Source organism: Anabrus simplex, chromosome X, assembly GCF_040414725.1.
Source record: "Anabrus simplex isolate iqAnaSimp1 chromosome X, ASM4041472v1, whole genome shotgun sequence".
Lineage (NCBI taxonomy): Eukaryota > Metazoa > Arthropoda > Insecta > Orthoptera > Tettigoniidae > Anabrus > Anabrus simplex.
Window position 1 is genome coordinate 156308944 of NC_090279.1, and position 22418 is coordinate 156331361.

The 22418-nt window shown below is 41.8% G+C and overlaps 1 protein-coding gene across 1 annotated transcript in view; it reads right to left on the reverse strand.

Annotated features, from left to right (window-relative positions):
* The window catches only part of LOC136886024 (fucose mutarotase), a 71720-nt gene that overhangs the window by 40286 nt on the left and 9016 nt on the right, over nucleotides 1-22418 (reverse strand). The window contains exon 2 of the mRNA XM_067158737.2: nucleotides 17371-17507. Within this exon, the coding sequence (XP_067014838.2) occupies nucleotides 17371-17507 (137 nt within the window). The remainder of the gene's footprint in view (nucleotides 1-17370; nucleotides 17508-22418) is intronic.

Genomic DNA, 22418 nt, shown 5'->3' on the forward strand with positions numbered 1-22418 from the left:
AGCAGCTCGAGGGACAAAATCATTTTCTATGTTGGCTGCAAAACCAGAACTGAAGCTTTCAGGCTTGTCGAAGGCGGCTCGCTCCACTCACGCTATTTTTCGCTCTGAATTGCGCTCTGTTTTGGGTAGTGCGAAATTTCACTCGAAGCGAGTAAGTTTCGCCCGAGTGACTTTCGCGAGGGAGTTTCGCTAGTGTAAACGCAGCTTTATGCCCACTTGCCTGCCATCTACAGAACCTTCTTACAACTATCTACACGTTGTGAATGACCTCCAGCGCCATCTAAAAATTAGGACTGGAACTACCTGAAGCTAGCTACAGATTGGAACCATAAGCCCCATTAGACTTTCACCGGGGTGGTTACCACAACGCCACGGTGGCTGAATAGCTTACACTCATCGCCTGCCTGCCCTCTTAGGCTACGGCCACACTTGCGGGAAGAAGACGCTGCGGGACAAGGGACAATGTGCGTCTTCAAGGTCGCCCGCTCGAGAATGGGCCGGGGTCCATTTTCTTTGCGTGTTTCCCGCTCTCCCGCTCAGCAGTGCCTGGCCACTCTTGCGGGAAGAAGACGCTGCGGTTTTATTGTGCTCTTGTTCGTGTTTAAAACTTAGGAGAATGTTAGACAGTGAACTAATAATTTTGCAGGTACAAAGGTACCCGTATCTTTACGACACCTTAATGTCAATGCGAGGTTTTCTTCCTCAGGAATACATTCCCGCAGCCTTGTGTTTCTTTTGCTGATAACATTTTTCAACATACAGAAAAGCAGTTCAAATGAGATCACGGACATTCTTGATTGTCTTTTAGTTTATTGTGTAGGAGCACAAATTGTCCATTTGATGACCTGTCACTTACTATAGGATGGATCTAATATTTTCTTTGACGCCGACGAAGAACAACCAACGCAGCACATAACGCAACAACGGAGTTATTATTTAAAAATGGAATGCCTTCCATTTGCAGAGCAATGGCGATGTTTTACTACTCACAATATACAACACACTAATAAAATCACGCCGTACAAACAAGCAAGTGTGGCCACGTGTCATCGTCAAGCTGCGTGAAAAAGACGCAGTCCCGCTGCGGGAAAACACGCAAGTGTGGCCGTACCCTTACAGTGCTGTGCGCCCGCGGAACGAAAAGCCCAGCGTGAGCACCTCTGATTTAGAAGAAAGAATTAAGAAAGATCGAAATGAAGGAACGAATATGAGAAAAGCCAGATAGGAGGAGAAATATAATAATCTATGGGTTGGAAGGGCCAGATAAGGAGAACCTAAAAAAATGTTGGATAAAGTATTTTCCTGAATCAGGGAGAAATTGAAAGTTGAATTTAATGACAGTGACAATGATTGTGCAGTCAAAATAGAGAAAAGTATGAGAAGAAGACCGATCAAATTCCTATGCATGACATCGAGCTTGAAGGCTCAAAATTTTATGGAGAGATCGAAAAACTTGAAACGGTCTAAAGTTTGGATAAAAAAAAGAACTCGATAAAGAAGAAATGTAACATATAAAAACGCTTCGTTTTGATTTAATAAAAGCGCACCAAACAGGGTTAAGAGCATACACCCGCGCAAACAGACTCGTGGTAGCAAGCGATTCCTGGAGTAGACAGTGGACTGTGAGGAACCTACGCGAGATGGATCAGCGCCCTGATGTGCCAGCTATGTGACACGGGGGAAGCTTATCAATGCGCAACTTTGCAACTTTTCACTTTGCACTTTGCACTTTTCAGTTCAGATTTTGTTCCACCATCACTTTTCAGATTTAGCTTTCAAAGTGAAAAGTTAGGAATCTTTTCACTTTTCAAGCCTGTTATGTTCCTCCATTGGTACAGAAATGCAAAGTGCAAAGAAATAAAGTGCAAAGAGATGATAACCTTTTCATCTGTTAATTAACAAGTATGTACACTAGTTTCTCGGCGTAGAATTTTGTTTAGTGATATAAACACGTAACGACGTGAGCTTTTGTTATCATCAAGTGAGGACAGTGATGAAGAAACCAACAAGAGAACGTACAAAGACAGGATTAATTTTCATAACCTCACTTCGACGGAATTTCGCGAGTGATTTCGTATTACCCCAACACAGGCTGACTATATTCTTGAAATGATCGATCATTTATTGAAACATGCTGCAAAAAAGAACTCAATTCCTTTCCGGAAAAGAACAAATTCTTATATGCTTGCATTGGTTAGGAAATGGTGCCCAGCTGCACGGTGTAGCACCAATGCATGGGACATCAAAATCAATTATTTGCAGAACTGTTACCAAAGTCGTAGATGTTAATAGTAAATGTAATATTTCCTAACAGTACGTTGCCCTGGTAATCCACATAATATAGCGATGGGATTTCTAATGAAGGGTGAATTTCTTTCTGTGTGTGGATGTGTTGACAGTACTCTCGTTAACACTGATGTGTATCATCATTTGAGAGGTTATCTTTAAAGTAGTCACAAAGGATGTCACGTTTCTCCTTGACAACTTCCAGCACGGCCAGCTTCTTGTAATACTAACCTTTCTTTCCCATGATAGAAACTTAAACGGAACCACAATTATGCCAAGTTCGCCGCGAAAAGTAAAGCATTAAAATCATAGAGAATTAGGCCTATACAGTTTGCTCATGGAATAAACTCGATCGGATCACTCATTCGCAAAGACTTTTCACTTTGCCAAGAAATTGAAAAGTACAACCTAGATCATGGTGGAACAGAAATACTTTGCAATAATTGAGAAGTGAAAAGTGCAAAGTTGAAAACTTGCAAAGTTCGTTCGTGGAACAGGCCCTAGACGCCACGACGAACCTGCAGCGAACTCGAGACAGCTCCAATCCTGACAGGCAGCACGGGGAGAAGTGGTTCCATAGAGGGATATCGATGATGATGATGATTATTATTATGCTTGTTGTTTAAAGGGGCCTAACATCTAGGTCATCGGGCCCTAATGGTACAAAATGTAATATCAATTTAAAAGTTCAAAATCATCCACTGATCAGAATAAAGCATGTGATGAAGAATGAATGGATGGATAAGAATTTAAAACAATCAGTGGATCCGACCCAGAAACTATCATAAACAATAGTATTGCTGACCAATGGACTGTTTCTAAAGCACAATCCTGAATCGAGAATGATTGTTTTCTAAAGGGGTACAAAATCCAGGTCAACTGCCCCTCATAATGGTACTTATCGCTAGTAACGTAGAACCATGGTATTTGACATGTTGCGGTACTAACCAAATGTAGCGTAGACTCACGGTGTTCCACGTATTATGGTACTACTCACACGTAGTGTGCGTCGCACAGGTAACGCAGACCTATCGTGTTTCTCACATAATGGCGTCACTCATAGGCCACGCAAACCTACGGTGTTCTTCACTTAGGTGTACTAATCACAGGCAACGCAGACCCACGGTGTCGTTCACATAGTGGTACTAATCACAGGCAACGCAGACCCACGGTGTCGTTCATATAATGGTACTAATCACAGGCAACGCCCAGACCCGTGGTGTTTCTCACAATGGTATTAATCAAGGGTACTAGAAATCTACAGTGAACCATTCTCTGCTGCTACCAATCACAAACCTATTGTGTACCTAACATAGTGTTACTACGCGCAAGTAAAAGCGACCCATGAGCTCCTACTTGCACCACTTTCATGCCAACAACACTGCTACTTTCGACTCTCTTATCAGAAGTTTCATTAATCTCAAAGTCACCATTTTCACACATAATGGACCTAACTTTACTCTCCTCACATACACTTAAATCAACAAAAACATCCTCATGATGTATACTCCGTGAACACTCTTCACTCACAAAACAACCTTCCTCAACTTCACAAAAAACTTCACTTTCAATTTCAGAAACTTCCACAAGATTATCGATCGCAACACCGCTATTACCATCACCACTAACACAAAGTAAGTCATCCGACACATCTTTCTTACTTTCATCACGCCCCCTATACACAAAATCTCCCTGATCACAAAACACATGGTCATACAATAATTCCTCTTTCACGTCTACCTCGTAACTTACCTGTTTCATCACGTGAATAGGAATTTCGGTATCGGACTGCCTATCTGACCCAACTAAGAAGTCCGATTCCGGTTTAAATTACTTGACGTGGACGGTTCACTATTATCATGTCTCTGCACTTGATCTGGAGGTCTTTGATCCGTACGCCCCCTACTTTCTGATTCCCCTTGATTAGGACTTCTGCCAAAATATTCCTGGTGATTAACTCCTTGGTTAGAGTGTCTGTTTCCCCTTCCGGAATTACCACCCTGATTCCCTTGCCTAGAATGACTGAAATTCTGATTATTCCTATCTCCCGCTACCTGATTACCTTGTCTCCCATTATCCTCGTAATTCCTACCTTCACTTTGCCTAGTCCTCCCCTGCCCTTCCAAAGCATCAAACCTCTCTAACAGCTGCTCTAATTCCTTAATCGTAACAATATTCTGCATACATGCAGCTAATCCGACCTTCTCAGGAAAATGCCTCAACATCTGGCGGACTGTATCTCTCTCCGATGCTAGACCTTCAATATTCTGGCTGATCAGAACATGCGCCAAGAAATACTCCGTCATAGATACACGTTCCTGAGGTTTATACTTGCCAAATAGCACGCGATCTCTTTCCCTTCCCTGAATAGCATCACTCCAAAATTTAGAACTAAATTTCTCCCTAAATTCCTCCAAACTCGAAATACCCTGTCTGTAAACTTGAAACCAAGATCTCGCTTCTCCAACAAATGCAACATCCAACAGCTCATCAACCATACTCCAATCAATCAAACCATCGTCAAGATTCTTGGAAAACCGTTTCTCCACCGTTTTCAAGAATTCCATCGGATTAAACTGCCGACCATTAAACTTGGGTAATTCAGAGTCCTTCGTACAAGATACGTACCTATTACATATACTGCTACCTACTTGGATTTGACTGATCTCCTGCCTTAATTTCACATGACATGATTTAATTCCTTTTTCCACTACCATTCTGGCATTTCCTTCTATTGACTTGAGGTCATCTTTTACCGACTTAAGGTCTTTCTCCAGTTTCTCATTCTTCTCATCTATTCGCTTCGCTAAAACATTCTGATTGGTTTTAATTCTATCTATTTCTTCGACTTTATCTTCCACTATTTTTATTCTCTTATCACATTCCTTGCTGTTTTCAACAAATTCTTTCCTAACTACATTAAATCGGCCTTCAATTTTCTCAGTCAATTCCAAGCGTTGAGCTTCTATCTTATTGTTGACTTCCTGAATTTCCCTGCTTTGATGGTCAAACTTCTGGTTTAATTTGTCATTTCTACCATTCACAGCGCTACTTAAATTATCAATTTTACTAGACAATTCAACACTAGCTAAATTTAACTCTGCACTCTGCTTCTCAATCTTACTGGACAGCTCCGTACTAACTGAATTTAATTCACTATTAATACTGTATATTTCATTACTTAAAAAACTCAGTTCACTCTTCAACTCTTTACTTTGACTATCAATCTTGCTAGACAATTCAGCATTATTATTATCCATTTTACTGGATAATTCATCACTCTTACTGGACAATACATCACTCTTACTGTTAAATTCACCTTTCAACTCTTTACTGAACTGATTAAATAGTGATTGAAGCATACTAAGAGTTAAGGTCGCCCCTTGATCCCCTACATTCTGAGTTTGAGACGGGTTACTCGGTTCCTCACCTATCGTTGTCAATTGATCTTTCCTACTATCAGCCATTTCGCTTTTCTCACTTAAATTAGATAAACTCAATGTGGTGGAATTCTTTTGACTTCTCTTATCCTGATTCATGGTACCAGCAACTTTAACAACCTCTCTACTTCTCAATTTTATAATACTCGACTCGCTACAACATTTCTTCATACTCCAACATACATATCACGTACATATAAAACACTTCACTGACATAGTTTGTAGAATTCCATCCACACCTGACAAGTGCACCTACGCTTATAAGCCTAACAGATGTACCAATCATTCAGCCCCACGTTGGGCGCCAATTGTAACGTTTTGATGATAATAATAAATAAAATCATAAATAAAAATATATAAATAAAATTACTCAAAAACTTCCGAAATGTCCGTAGTATGGGAGCCAGAGTTCACCAGAATGGATCCCTCGAATTTAGATAAGAGCATGATAGACTTTATATCCCAGGGCGTGTACATAATGCTGCGTACTGGTACATCTGCTGCAGGCCTTACCTAACCTCCTGAAAACGACTAATTAGGTAGGAACTGCACCTAGGTTCATCAATAACACTGATTCTAAAATAGCTAACTATATTCTTAACAAATTTCGTGCATGAGCACCTCATCAACATACAGCATTATACATATAATACACACATAAAATATTGCTGGAAGACTCCATATTTACAACAACAACAATAATAATGAAAATCGTGGGAAAACGAAAGCGAGAACTAAGCTACCATTTGTAGATAGTCCGATGAACAATGTACATGTATGAAGATAAATACCCTTCACTGTCTCTATATCAATTCGACTTACCGATTCTCATAATCGGCAGTTATCACATCACACAGATACTGTACCTTGTACTACTGTGTTCACATATTTTAACACTTGTAAAGATATATACACACGTCTGTCGATCCTCAACATATAAATTTATGGAAAGTCTGAGATAGCTTTCACCAACATATAATGCTAGGCCGCCACAAGTGCTACAATGCTTAATGCGCAAGCACTCTCCACAATCAGCCACTTTCCACAAACATGACAAGACTACGCTCCACGAACGTTTGAAGTCCAGTCCATTGCAGCCGTGTCACTCCAGTACCGTGTATCAGCACCACTTCCTTCCCGTACAGTGCGTCAGTTGTAGTTGTAGATGTAGTTATCTTCCTTCTCGTTCCTTTACAATCACCTCTACAATCACCCTTACAATGTTTTTCATAATGTCTTGGTTGCCGCCGTATCATCAACCTTTATAGACATCAACACCCCCTCCTCTCAGATGATACGTCTGGATTTGTGCTTGCCAGCCAATCATGAGTGAACCTCTTCTTTCTCCCAAGTTATAAACAAACACTCGGGAGTTTTACATGAATCATCAAATTTCCCTGGTACAACAACAAGCTCATCTCATCAGGCTGGGATATATACATGACTAATGGAATTTCCTGACACAAGTACATCACAACAGACACTGGGGTAGCCATATGACTCATTCAAATTACCAGAGTTACTACAGCAATGTTTTCCCACTCGTGCAAAACAAATTACTCATACCTACATATGTGGATATCTTCCAGCTTACCAATATAAATGGCAAAATATATAAATGAAATAATAATAATAATAATAATAATAATAATAATAATAATAATAATAATAATAATAATAATAATAATAAATCGAATACTGACAATAATATCTCTAACTTCTACATATAATTCGGGGGTGTGATATATGTACTATCACAGTACTAAGCACAAGTAGTTTCATGGTTCTAAGAAATCATCCCTTGGTCGCCTCTTACGACAGGCAGGGTGGACACACTGTTTGTGCAATAGGTTGTGTAATATTTAACTAATATTAAGTGATGTAGTGGTTAGTGTGATTGGCTGATAGCCCTGAGGGCCCGGATCCGCCATGAAATTTAAGAAGTTATATGAGGACTGGAATGGGGTCTACTCACACTCGGGGGTCCCATTCCCACCTCAGCCATCTTCGAAGTGCTTCTCCGTGGTATCCCACTTCTCCATGCAAATGCCGGGATGATACTCAACTTAAGGCCACGGCCGCTTCCTTCCTCCTTGTCCATCCCTTCCAATCTACCCATCCCCCTACAAGGCCCTTGTTCAGCATAGCAGGTGAGGCCGCCTGGGAGATGTACTGCCCTTGAGGCTGTAGAGGTGTGATCCGTCGCTGCGTCCGAGGGAAAGACCAACCCTGGAGGGTAAACAGATTAAGAAGAAGAAGAAGAAGAAGAAGAAGAAGAAGAAGAAACATTTTCAACCTTTTCGAGAGGGTATCTCACAAAATAAGAGGGTGCTTTTCATGTCCGGATAACTAAGGTCCTATAATACAGATCCGTCTCGCACAAAACTGTATTTCTCGTACTTATTCACTACATTTAGCGGCTTTATTACCTGTCTTATAGTTTTTATTTCTTCAAGGTCTCAAAATCCAAGTTCTAATGATAAGTTGGATATCGCGATACATGTTGATGCTCGGCTAACGATATACAGCACCATGCCCCGTACCGTGAACGATTTGCGCTCGACCCAATAAAGTATGCCTTGAATGTACATCATCATCATCTTCATCATCTATTTACCTCTAGGTTCGGTTTTTCCCTCGGACTGAGCGAGGGATACCACCTCTACCGCCTCAAGGGCAGTGTCCTGGAGCTTCAGACTCTTGGTCGGGGGATACAACTGGGGAGAATGACCAGTACCTCGCCCAGGCGGCCTCACCTGCTATGCTGAACAGGGGCCTTGCGGGGGATGGGGAAGATTGGAAGGGATAGATAAGGAAGAGGGGAGGAAGCGGCCGTGGCCTTAAGTTAGGTACCATCCCGGCATTTGCCTGGAGGAGAAGTGGGAAACCACGGAAAACCACTTCCAGGATGGCTGAGGTGGGAATCGAACCCACCTCTACTCAGTTGACCTCCCGAGGCTGAGTGGACCCCTTTCCAGCCCTCGTACCACTTTTCAAATTTTGTGGCAGAGCCGGGAATCGAACCCGGACCTCCGGGGGTGGCAGCTAACCATGCTAACCTTGAATGTACAACTTAGTAAAATTCATGGCCACTAAAATGAAAAACAAAAATAACAGCCTTTTTTTTTTTTTTTTTTTTTTTTTTTTAAGAAAAGAGAGTCGAAGTCGCCTTTGGGGTGGGTTCAATTTTTCCTCCTAATGAGACCGCATTGATGCGCTGCTTTTGCCACTCAAGTGGGTTTCTTCTTGTGCTTTCGCAATCCATCGTAATGATAGATGTCACCGAAGCGACAGTTTTGTGCGAGAACAAGTCTCAGGTAGACCCCAAGGCACCAGACTCCCCGAGAAACCTAGCTGACAGGGGTTGTATATATACTTACAAAAACGTGTTTTATTTCACATATGAGTGTTAACATTAATACATTATTTCTACTTTTGTTTCCAAACTAAAATCAACTTCAGTCTGATCAGTACTTTACTATCAATTTAATACACCAAACACATAAATTTTGTTCACAGTAATCTAATTATTTAAGATACGATCCTTCTTAGAAACAAAAGACAACCCTATTACCGTCCACGGAATTCAGCACAAGCGGGGGAGGGGTCACAGGATCTTGTTCTGCGAAGTTCTGCCAGGCAGTATTATTGAAGTATTAGTTTATTTCTGCACGATAAATTACCGTACGGGAGACAGTACAAAAGGAACTATTCCCGTACACAACACCATCAGTCCTTAGACCGATTTGACTCAGCGCTCCATACTACCCTATTCTGTGCTTAATTTTTCATTTCCACGTAAGTACTACATCACCTACCTTATCTAATTGTTTACCATATTCATACCGCCTACACGTCGCTCTAAAATTAACGGAAGAAGACTTTTATGTCTTAAGAAATGTCCTTACCATTGTTCCTAGAGATGGGCACTATCGACTGATAACTATCGAACTAGTCGATAGTTTAAACTATCGTAACAGTCGACTACTTTAAAAAACAAGTCGACTGAATTCAGTCGCATTCCCGCCACGCATCGCTCCACGCTTCACTATCCAGTCAGCACAAAACAAGTCGACTGAATTCAGTCGCATTCCCCCCACGCATCTCTCCACGTTTCACTGTCCAGTCAGCACAAAACAAGTCGACTGAATTCAGTCGCACTCAAGTCACAGCGACATGGAAGCGAATGGAACTATCGGTTTATGGTCACTTCGGATATGTAATATATAATTATGTTAACTTCATATGTACCTACGATATATGGCGTTTTTCTCTTGTCGTTTATATGCTCTTTATTTCGTTGCATATTTGTTTATGTTAATTACGTTAAGCCCTATTCATACATAAGGTATAACGATAGCGTATCGCTATGGTATAACTATAATAATAATAATAATAATAATAATAATAATAATAATAATAATAATAATAATAATAATAATCTGAATAACTATAATAATAATCTAGAAAATACGGTAGTATTGTGTTTGGCTGTTCTCATCTACAGTATATCTTGATTGTGTACTACAGCAACGCGTTTAACATATTATTATTGTTAACATTGTTCGGGAATAGAGGCTCATTGTCGTCTTTCTACGTTTCACTGTCCATTTAGCACCAAGAAAGGCCATTCGTATGATGTTGGTTCGTATTAAGGGCATCTCTCTATCTATTAGCCCCGTGTACGAACGAGTGCGTAAATCAGATTTTAATGCGTGTCTACACAAATGATTTCTAATTATTGATAAATTGCGTTAAAATGAGCCGAATTCGTGAAAGTACGACTCTCCACATTTGATACGGAGAGTTTCGACTGGAAACATTCGAATGTTTTTCATGGACTGACTAGTTGCGTTATATGAATACTTTCATTCGACTGTTCAGTCTTCTCGACAGGAAGTAATGAATACTTTTGTTCGACTGAAAACATTGGACTATTTAGTCGATAGTTCGAAGGGACTATCGCCCGACTAGTCGATAGCGGTTTTCAGTCGATAGTGCCCATCTCTAATTGTTCCTCTTCTAAACCTAACCAACAGAAAGCCAATGGCGCAACAGCCCGAATGACCGTGGCCTACTAAGCGACCGCTGCTCAACCAGGAGCTCTGCAGGTTATGATGTGACGTCGTCAGCACGACGATTCCTCTCGGCTCCGAAGACCGGGGCCGCTATCTCATCGTCAGACAGTTCCTCGATTGCAATCACGCAAGCTGAGTGGACCTCAAGCCAGCCCTCAGGTCCAGGTAAGGATCCCTGTCCTTGCCCGGAACCGAACCCGGCGCCTCCGGGTATTATGCTGGCACGCTACCGGTACCCCTACACAGCTTCTTCGTTTGGTGATATTTCGTTAAGTCGTTCTCCTGTCAGCAAGTCGATTCAGTATCTCTTCAGTCGTTATTCGATCTACCCCTCTCATTTTCAGCGTTCTTTTGTGACACCACATTTCAGAACCTCTTATTCTCTTTCTGCCTGAGCTAGTATTGTTCATGTTTCACGTCCACAGAATGCCACGATCCACGCGAAATTCTTCAAAATCAAAATCATCTTTGTACTACCACTTTGTCGAGGTTGTGGATGGTGGAAACGTCTATTTTTATTTTTATTTATTTTTTTTTTTTTATTTTTTTTTTTTAATACCTTCCATCCGTTCGGAGATGACTTACCTGTTTTCTAAATTCCTAGATCAATGTTCGAAAGTCTCTGTGGATCAAACGGCAGCGCGTCGGCCTCTCACCGCTGGATTCCATGGTTCAAAACCTGGTCACTCCATTTGAGATTTGTGCTGAAAAAAAAAAAAAAAAAAAAAAACGGAGGCGGGACAGGTTTTTGTCTGGGTACTCCGGTATTTGCTGCCATCTTCTATCCCAGCAACACTCTCCAATACAATCTCATTTCATCCGTCAGTCATTAATGACGGCCCCAGAGGAGTGCGACAGACTCCGCAGCCTGCACAATTCCTATCCTCGCCGCTAGAAGGCGACTTCATTCATTCCATTCCTGACCTGCTCAAAAGACTGGAAACAGTCTGTGGATTTTCATTGTTCGAATTGAGGAAATGTCTTTATATTTTAGAAAAGCCATCATTGCTTGTGCTAGTCTCATCGCTGGTTATTCTGATACTGGTACCCAAATAACAATATTCATCTACTTCCTTCCATTTCCTAATGAATTATTTACTGCATTATCTGACTTCATTAGATTGTACCCTGGGCCGAATTTAACTACTGAAACGCCTCTAGGCCCAAATAATTCCTCATTTCCTTAAACTTGAGAGGACAAAATTGCAATTGCTATTTTATTTAGTCCGCCTCTGTGGTGTAGCGGTTAGCGTGATTAGCTGCCATCCCCGGAGGCTCGTGTTCGCATCCGGGTACTGCCGCGAAATTTGAAAAGTGGTACGAGGTCTGAAACGGGGTCCACTCAGTTGGGGAGGTCACCACACCCGACTTCGAAGCGGTTTTCCGTTGATTCCCACTTCTCCTCGAGGCAAATGCCGAGATGGAAACTAACTTAAGGCCACAGCCGCTTCCTCTCTCTTCCTTGTCTATCCTTTCCAAACTTCCCATCCACCCACAAGGCCCCTGTTCAACTTAGAGGGTGAGGCCACCTGGGCGAGGTACTGGTCCTCGTCCATAGTTTTATTCCCTGACCGAAAGTCTCACGCTACAGGACACTGCCCATGTGGTGGTAACGGTGGGATCCCTCGCTGAGTCCAAAGGAAAACCAAGCCATGAAGGTTAATATAATGAGTATAATAATAGAGTAGAGTTCACTAAGGTAAAATATCAAACATAAACACCATTAATGATAATAATAAAAGTGATAGTAGGTAAGGTAAGGGTCATTCTGCCCGAAGGCAGGACCGAACCTCCGCAGAGGTGTTCCTGAGCCGGAGTTTACGTGCGGTAGGGTGGCCAGTTCCTTTCCGCTCCTCCATTCCCTTACCCCCCACCAACAGCGAGTGGCAACCCACCAAACTCCTGACCACGCCCAATGTTGCTTAACTTCGGAGATCTCACGCGATCCGGTGTTTCAACACGGCTACGGTCGTTGGCAAAAGTGATAGTAATAATAATAATAATAATAATAATAATAATAATAATAATAATAATAATAATAATAATGTCCGTTTCTCTGGTGTAGTGGTTAGTGTGATTAACTGACATCTCCGGAGGCCCGGGTTCGATTCCCGGCTCTGCCACGAAATTTGAAAAGTGGTACGAGGGCTGGAACGGGGTCCACTCAGCCTCGGAAGGTCAACTGAGTAGAGTAGGGTTCGATTCCCACCTCAGCCAGCCTGGAAGTGGTTTTCCGTGGTTTCCCACTTCTCCTCCAGGCAAATGCCGGGATGGTACCTAACATCAGGCCACGGCCGCTTCCTTCCCTCTTCCTTGTCTATCCCTTCCAATCTTCCCATCCCCCCGCAAAGCCCTGTTCAACATAGCAGGTGAGGCCGCCTGGGCGAGGTACTGGTCATCCTCCCCAGTTGTATCCCCGACCCAGAGTCTGAAGCTCCGGGACACTGCCCTTGGGGCGGTAGAGGTGGGATCCCTCGCTGAGTCTGAGGGTTAAACCGACCCTGGAAGGTAAACAGATACATAATAATAATAATAATAATAATAATAATAATAATAATAATAATAATAATAATAATAATAATAATTCCAACTGAGATAGCAGACGGATGTCAACTCTACACAATTCATTACCCCGTCTTGTAAACAATAACACGTATTTACAGTGAGGGTGGGTATTTTCACGCTCCGTGCTTCGAATCATTGACGCCGGTTGTTGCATATTGGGATGTCCTCCAAGAAATGTACAAGGAGTACGAAACAAAACGTTGGTTATAGAATTATACTTGATACTGACGTTTCATAGTGTATTTGTTTACATTCAATCAGCACTTTTTTTCAGAATGGATAATTTTCTGGATACATTCACATAGAATTACGGAAATACTGCCCTCATTCCTTATCACACCACTACTAACATATTAGTCTCTAGTAACATTATTCAGAAGCCAAAATAAAGATAATATTTTGGTTTAAAGATACCTTCTCTTGGTATTACTACGATATTCACTTGAAGTTCAAACAGCAGATTTTTTTTGCTAGGGGCTTTACGTCGCACCGACACAGATAGGTCTTATGGCGACGATGGGATAGGAAAGGCCTAGGAGTTGGAAGGAAGCGGCCGTGGCCTTAATTAAGATACAGCCCCAGCATTTGCCTGGTGTGAAAATGGGAAACCACGGAAAACCATCTTCAGGGCTACCGATAGTGGGATTCGAACCTACTATCTCCCGGATGCAAGCTCACAGCCGCGCGCAAAACAGCAGATTAATGGAAACGCAACTAAAAGTGGGAGCACACTCATCAAAGTTTTCTGTGCCGGTACCATCATTTTTATTTTCGTCATTGTATGAGAAGAAGTTATTTGGTTATAGTTTGAGTTCTGTGGAAAAATGTGTCTAGTTTTGGCGTTTGAGAGAACAACTCACTTCCCTTCTCTAATCTGCTAACGTGTGATAATTTGCGCCACTTACCGCAATAATCTTTGGCCCTGCAACTTGTGTACGTAATTTGTATAACTCTCACACAATGAATATCTTTCACGGACTACTTGGTATTATGGCGAAATAGCGGCATTCTCGATTCACTCAACATCACGCGGTTGCTTCTAGGTGGCGTTGATTCGCCGCCCGCTTGACTAAGTTGCAGCCCCAGGTCACCGTAATACCCGTAAGCAGAACCGAGGGACCGAGTTCCTTCATTGTGGTGGTATTTGCAATATTATTTTACCGCCAGCTTTCACATAAAGGAAATGAATATGCCGTTATTGATGTCGGGAGCTTTCGCTTTTGAACACTACGAAAGGCCGCGCATTTCAAAAACTCGTTTTCAAACGACTAGACTTTTTATTTTTACCGCCCTTGCCCCGAGTCCCAAGACCCATGCATGATTGTACTCCATTACTTTTGTTTTGTATTTGTAATGCCTCTGCAAGACTGTGCTCATCATCATCATCATCATCATCATCATCATCATCATCTGTTTACCCTCCAGGTTCGGTTTTTCCCTCGGACACAGCGAGGGATCCCACCTCTACCGCCTCAAGGGCAGTGTCCTGGAGCTTCAGACTCTTGGTCGGGGGATACAACTGGGGAGTATGATCAGTACCTCGCCCAGGCGGCCTCACCTGCTATGCTGAACAGGGGCCTTGTGGAGGGATGGGAAGATTGGAAGGGATAGGCAAGGAAGAGGGAAGGAAGCGGCCGTGGCCTGATGTTAGGTACCATCCCGGCATTCGCCTAGAGAAGAAGTGGGAAACCACGGAAAACCACTTCCAGGATGGCTGAAGTGGGAATCGAACCCACCTCTACTCAGTTGACCTCCCGAGGCTGAGTGGACCCCGTTCCAGCCCTCGTACCACTTTTCAAATTTCGTGGCAGAGCCGGGAATCGAACCCGGGCCTCCGGGGGTGGCAGCTAATCACGCTAACACTGTGCTCATACCATTCAGTGATATTAAACAGATCTTCTGCAGTAACAATACCATCAGCAAATCTGTATAAATATAATTGCATTGTCTCATACTTCATCTTATCCTAGATTAGGTTTATATGAGTTGAAAATAAGCCTCGATCAATATTTGTTTGTTTGTGGCAAAATAAACCTAAAACAACTGGACAGAAATTCTCGAAAGTCGGTATTTAAGTTTATGGACACCAGTGGCCGCGCGTGGATAAAGCGTCTGGGGGTTCCCTGCTGTTGAAAATTACGTAGTGAGATGTATTGTTACTTGGTGTTTACATAGATGTAAAATAGTGACATTGCTTGATTAGAAACGCAACATTCCTTTGAAGGGACACGGCTACAGCTCGAAGAATTTACCAGCACAATGAAGATGAAAGACAGAGAATATGATGTGCAATTACTTAGAGCTGGTCCAATTCCCTCTCATTTTGGAGACGTTGCTTGCGTACAAATAACTTCTTCAAGAACGTGTTAGGCAGACTACTGTTGTTTATGTATTGCCGTATTTTGCGGTTTACTTCTCATAAAACACGTATTACTAATGAAAAGATCCAGGGACTATCAACTTCGGAGCGTGGGTTGGTGACCACGGGGCCCTTAGCTGAGTCCTGGAAATTGCTTCCACTTACTTGCACCAGGCTCCTCACTTTCATCTATCCTATCCGACCTCCCTTGATCAAGTCTTGTTCTTTTCCGACCCCGACAGTATTTTTTTGCTAGTGGCTTTATGTCGCTCCGACACAGATAGGTCCTACGGCGACGATGGGATAGGAAAGGCCTAGGAGGCCACGGAAACCTATCTTCAGGGCTGTCGACAGTGGGATTCGAACCCACTATCTCCCGCCCGACAGTATTAGAGCACTCGAGGCCCAGGGAGTGTTACATTTTTACGCCCTCCTTGGCCTTTGTCTTTCTTTGGCTGACACCATTTTCGAAATGTAGGATCCGTTCCATTTTTTCTCTATGATCAGTGTTATAGAGTTGCCTAGTTGTACTTCCTATACAAAACGTAGTTACCGAAATATTCTGGCTCATTGCGGTTAATTACATCAGAATTGCAAAATCGTCAAATTAAAACCCCTCCAAAACCTACCACAAACGGCAAACTTTTACAGCGCGCTCCGACAGTGCTTCGACTAATTTCGGAACTACTCGATGTAACTCGTGTCTATCGCTGGTCCAGTCGCCAGCGATTCTTGGGTTATGTTTTCCCTGCTCCTCACAGCCCCTCGCCTTGTGCACCCTCCTTACGTCTCACGGCCCCGCTCCCACAGTCCTGAAATTGAACCTCTTCGCTGGTTCCGAAGAGCAACAGAGTGTTGATGTCAAAAATACCGCTACGCGCGTGGATATACAGACCTTATTAAAGGAATATGCTGTAATAAACCATTTTACATAGACTTATCTATTTCTATGGGAGTTCGCTGAACCACTGAACATATAGAACGCACCGCCACTGCTGTGGGTGTATTCTTCATCTGCATCCCTCACCCACAGGGGGTAAGAGGGATATCAGCGCAGGAAGAAAAAAGCCGGCGTTAAACTTGAAGGACATTTGGGCTGAAAAAGTATTGAAGAGTACTGATGAACCAGCGGTGTGGAAGAAGGAATTATTAGTTCCCCAAGCGGATCTGTAATACAATTGGAAAAATCAAGAATTGAGCAGAGCAGCGAGTCCAGGAGACACAGCCGCAAATAAATAACTAGACTGGGTTGTGAGAGTAATAAATATAGAGGGTATACTGAGTAAACTGGGAAATGATGAGGTCAAGGATTTAGTAAGGTAAGGGTTGTTCTGCCCGAAGGCAGGTCCGAACCTCCGCGGAGGTGTTCCTGAGCCGGAGTTTCCGTGCGATATGGTGGCCAGTTCCTTTCCGCTCCTCCATTCCCTTACCCCCCACCAACAGCGCGTGGCAACCCATCCAACTCCTGACCACGCCCAATGTTGCTTAACTTCGGAGATCTCACGGTATCCGGTGTTTCAACACGGCTACGGCCGTTGGCGTCAAGGATTTAATGTGGGATAATAAAATTACGGGGTGATTGAAACTTGGATGCCGGTAAGATATAAATTACTAAGTTTTGTAATGGGAAATTAATACTTACTGGAGTTTCGTGATGATCCAGAGGCATCAGCTTGAGGATAGCTTGTAGCAACTGCGCACCACCATGGCCGTCAGCTCGCACCTCTCGAGGTCCTGCTCTACATACTGATGCTGTCGGAAAATTGGCATCCGCGATCACTGAAACATGGATTAGATAGATAGATAGATAGATAGATAGATAGATAGATAGATAGATAGATAGATAGATAGATAGATAGATAGATAGATAGATAGATAGATAGATAGATTTATAGATACGTTATTGGCCAATAGGCCTCCTCTTACATGAGAATCATAATGAATACTGTCCAACTCCTTGGCTGAATGGTTCAGTGGGTACCAACCATTACAGAAACACGCAACAGTGGACATATCGCTGCAGATAGGGTTGGCGTCCGGAAGGGCATCCAGCCGCAAAACAGGCCCAAATCCCCAGTTCGCAATTGCTACCAGATAGGTGAGGGAAAAGCGGTATAACTTATGGTCTCAGGTGTTGCTTTGAGTCCGAGGAACTTACAAACCAAACCCCATGGCGCAACAACCCCGAAGGGCCTTGGCCTACCAAGCGACCGCTGCTCACCCCAAAGGCTTGCAGATTAGGAGGGCTGTCCGAACTTTCCATGTACTAGGACGCACCTGACTCTTGACTTAATCTTCATTATTCACTGTTATGCCTTTCAGCGTTCAGTCTGCAAGTCTCTGTGAATTTACTAATCGCCTCTACAATCCTCTATTTGTAACTACTATAGTTCTGTGGCCTCATTTAGCTCTATATCTCTTATCTTTAAGTCGTTAGAAAGGGAGTCTAACCATCGTCGTTTTGGTCTCCCTCTACTTCTCTTACCCTCCGTAACAGAGTCCATTATTCTCCTAGGTAACCTATCCTCCTCCATTCGTCTTACATGACCCCACCACCGAAGCCGTTTTATGCGTACAGCTTCACCCATCGATTTCACTCCTAACTTAGCCTTTATTTCCTCATTCCGAGTACCCTCCTGCCATTGTTCCCACCTGTTTGCACCAGCAATCATTCTCGCTACTTTCATGTCTGTTACTTCCAACTTATGAATAAGATATCCTGAGTCCACCCAGCTTTCACTCCCGTAAAGCAAAGTTTGTCTGAAAACAGACCGATGTAAAGATAGTTCCGTCTGGGAGCTGACTTCCTTCTTACAGAATACTGTTGATCGCAACTGCGAGCTCACTGCATTAGCTTTACGACACCTTGATTCAATCTCACTATATTACCATCCTGGGAGAACACACATCCTATATACTTGAAATTATCGACCTGTTCCAGCATTGTATCACCAATCTGACATTCAATTCCGTTGAATTGTGAGATGTTCCTGACTCTCTTACTAAATTTTACAAATATTATATAAATCTGCATTTAACTTGAAAAATATGAATATCTGCATTTAAAATGGAAATTATGAAAATTAACATTCATTAAATAAAATACACACTCGTCGGACCTTGTACTCACACTTACTTGTTACCTGCTTACTTACACATACGTTATTTGAAGGGCGCCAGCTACCACTCAGTGCAGCAATAATAGAATGAGACTCTTGACTATCTCTAGGGTGTGGGGTAATAAGCTTACTTTTGATAACATACCATATAAGTTCTGGGAAAAGGAGATTGGCGTTCGGTTTCCCCATTAATTTTGAGGTTAAGATATTTTACTGTCAATGAAATAAAACTATGAATTCGTTTGATAGAACAATATATATTCTTTAAATAATATATAAAAAATAGTGAGTCTTGTTGCGATAAAACAGATGAGAATATGAAATTATGACATTGCAACTGAAAGAAACTAGGCATGAATTTGAATTCTTCTTGACCGGACATTTAACAATTTATACGAAATATTTCCCTCACTGATTCACTTGACTTTACCTTCAACACTTTGAGTGCAATTACGACGTATTCCTTTGATCTGGTGTTTACTGTAGATGTGTCACGCCTAATGTGGTGATACATCCTTGTGACTGCTTCTTCTCCATATCATCTGACTTCTTGGTAAGTCAATATGGTATTACCTCTTGGCAGGTCCAGGGTTGCCCTCTCTGACTCCATGGTAAGCCCTTGCATCCGTGTCTTCCACTAAGTGACGGACCAACCTTTTGGTCTCACTCTCTCAATGACCAATAATTAATGGCTCACTGAGTCTTCTCCATCTCTCGTTCACACTCGTTGACTGATCGACTGAGGCCTCTTCATCTAGTAGACTTGTTCACTGTACTGCTTCCGTTTAAATAATGACTGATGCTACAATGTGCATCCACCTTTTATAGACGTTGGTTGACACAGCTACGTAATATCCAGAAATAACAATGACATACTCCCACAACGCGGCAAATATTACATACAGTTGTGAAACCGCCGCCGGCTCGTTGGGTTTCTCAAAGAAAGTGAGCTCAGTGCTAACTAAATACGATGACGTAGCCATGGCGTAGCAATGACTTGGCAGAATCGCCACCAATCTTGCACAATGTACCAGCGTCACATCCAATCTCTGATATATACAACAATTCTCACTGTACAGGTATTGAGTGTTATTCTACACATACGTATATATGCATAGATCTAAGTACAATCTTGCAAGCAACAGGCATTGCAAAATCGAATTGAATAAGACTGAGAATTACAATAATAGTAACAATATCACAGATAATAATAATACTGACATAATAATAATAATAATAATAATAATAATAATAATAATAAAGTACAGATATCATCTTGTAACGGGATTTGAACCGTTACAGAATATCTTACCTACTGACATCAATTTAGTCTTCGAGAAGCTAATTTCCATATCATACTCATTGCACTTGAAGGGTACACGGGAAAAAGGGGGAATGACAGTTTGGTATGTGGCAATAGCGGTGGATTTCCAAAAGAATTTATGCATACCTAATTTATCCACTAACGACGTGATTACCGTAGACAACTGTCAGTGTTCTCCAATACGCATGTTTTGTCTAGTGGACACTCAGTATTCTATACATACCCAGAGACAGTTGCACATAAAGCAGCAGATAAAGTGTGTTCTGTGTTACATCATTTTATATTTTGTGAACTTGGGGACGAGATATAACACTTGACATTCTTCTGTGATTCTGCATGTGGACAAAACAAGAACTGGGCTGTTTTCAGATTTCTCCACTTTATAGTACATCATGCCAAACGCGTTTAAGAGTAGTCTGTGAAAATAGTATTTCCAATTCGTGGGCACTCGTACTTAGAGTGCGATAGAAACATGGCACTAATTAATCAGAAATTTGCAGCTGAAACGCCAGAAGACTGGGCGGATCATTTTACAAGTGCCAGAAATAATCCCTTCCCTTTCCATGTAATCGAAGTTGATCAACCAATGATTCGTCTGTGGACCAAGTTTTTTATTCCCTTGTACAGAAAAGTTTGCCCTTTTAAAACAAGACCTATAAGGGAACTTGTCATCTCCATTGAGCATCCACGATTCATGGAATACAGAGACAGTTACAATACCAATACATTAGGCTAACGTTACGCAATGTAATAATTTATGTACATGTATTATTGTAGACAGTATTAAAGGTTGAAACTTTCAAATTTAATTATCTCAGTTTGTAGAAGATATGACATTCCCCCTTTTCCCGTGTACCCTTCAGTTATTTTCAAGTTTCAAGATATTAGACTTGTAACCGTCCAGGCTTCTCCAGCCCTACTAATTTAATATAATATCATTTTACGCGATATCATTTGATATCAAGTTTATCCGCCATCGGCAATTATTCGTAATAACATATTTATTCAACGTCAATCATTTGTAATCAAGGCTTTTTGGAATCATATTGTATATATGATAACATCGTTTTAGTATTTAAATTATTATATTATGTAGGATAAGAATTCATTATGTTGTAAATACGGTCAATATGTTGAGACACAGTTGTTTTCATTTCATCTCATGTTTGTGTATACGGAGGGTTATTCTTGAAGCTTGGGATTTTGCGTTTGTCATGGGTTTATTTTATGACCAAGGCTAGTAAACAGCGACCCGTGCGCGAGGCTTGCAACGCTGGTCAGCTATATCATCGCCACGCCTTCAGGACTTGTCGAGGAGAAGAGAAGGGGAGTTGATGCTTCGATCTATCGAATCAGATACTTCGTTGTATATGAGTTTTGAGATGGAACTGTTACCAAGAGTGGGGGTGAGCCCGGATATATACTGATTCTCAACACGAGAACAGGACGTTACAACCTTACGACCTTACAAGCTTACAACCTAACGAGATACTCCATCACTAGTACTTCTACTGTGAACATCTACTTTGAACGACGTGATTTGATTTTGAAACGGTATGTGGTCGCTCCGCGACATAGTTATTTTTGTACAATGTGTTATCGTTTCGATACAATACTCAGCTGCGGTAATGTTATCGGATCTGCGTGACACGAAACAAGCTTACGGCTTGTGTTATATTCAGTAAATATTGTGGACGAAGAACTATGTTTAGTTCAAGTCTACGAAAATTTGGTACAAGTCTGTACCGTATAAATAGTATAGCTCAGTTGGTTTGAGATTTCTACTAATATGGAAAAATTCATATCTCTGAATTTTCTCCTCATACGATCAACGCTGATCAGTTATTACAAGTATAGGGCCAATGTCTAATTTAAAGACTAGGCAAGCAGGGAGTGATAGTCCAGATAGCCCGTACCATATCAGAGAAGGAAGGAAGGATGTCCATGGAGCAAAGTCTACATCGAGAAGGAGAGAACGAGTAACCACGGAAACCAGATGACGTCAACGAAAGCTGTAATTGGTGAGCTTCAATTAGATAAAGCAAGCAATAGGAAATTCAGTAAATTCTAAATCCCTCCACGCTTTAAGGAAACTTTTCCGATTCATCTCATTTTTTTGTATAATAAATTCATTTGTATTTAATATTGCGTTAATTTTCTTTCTTAAGCGATACTTAATGGTTAATTATTTAAAATCCTACCCCTGTGATTTAAGTGTAAGTCTCTATGCTAGTAAATATAAATTTT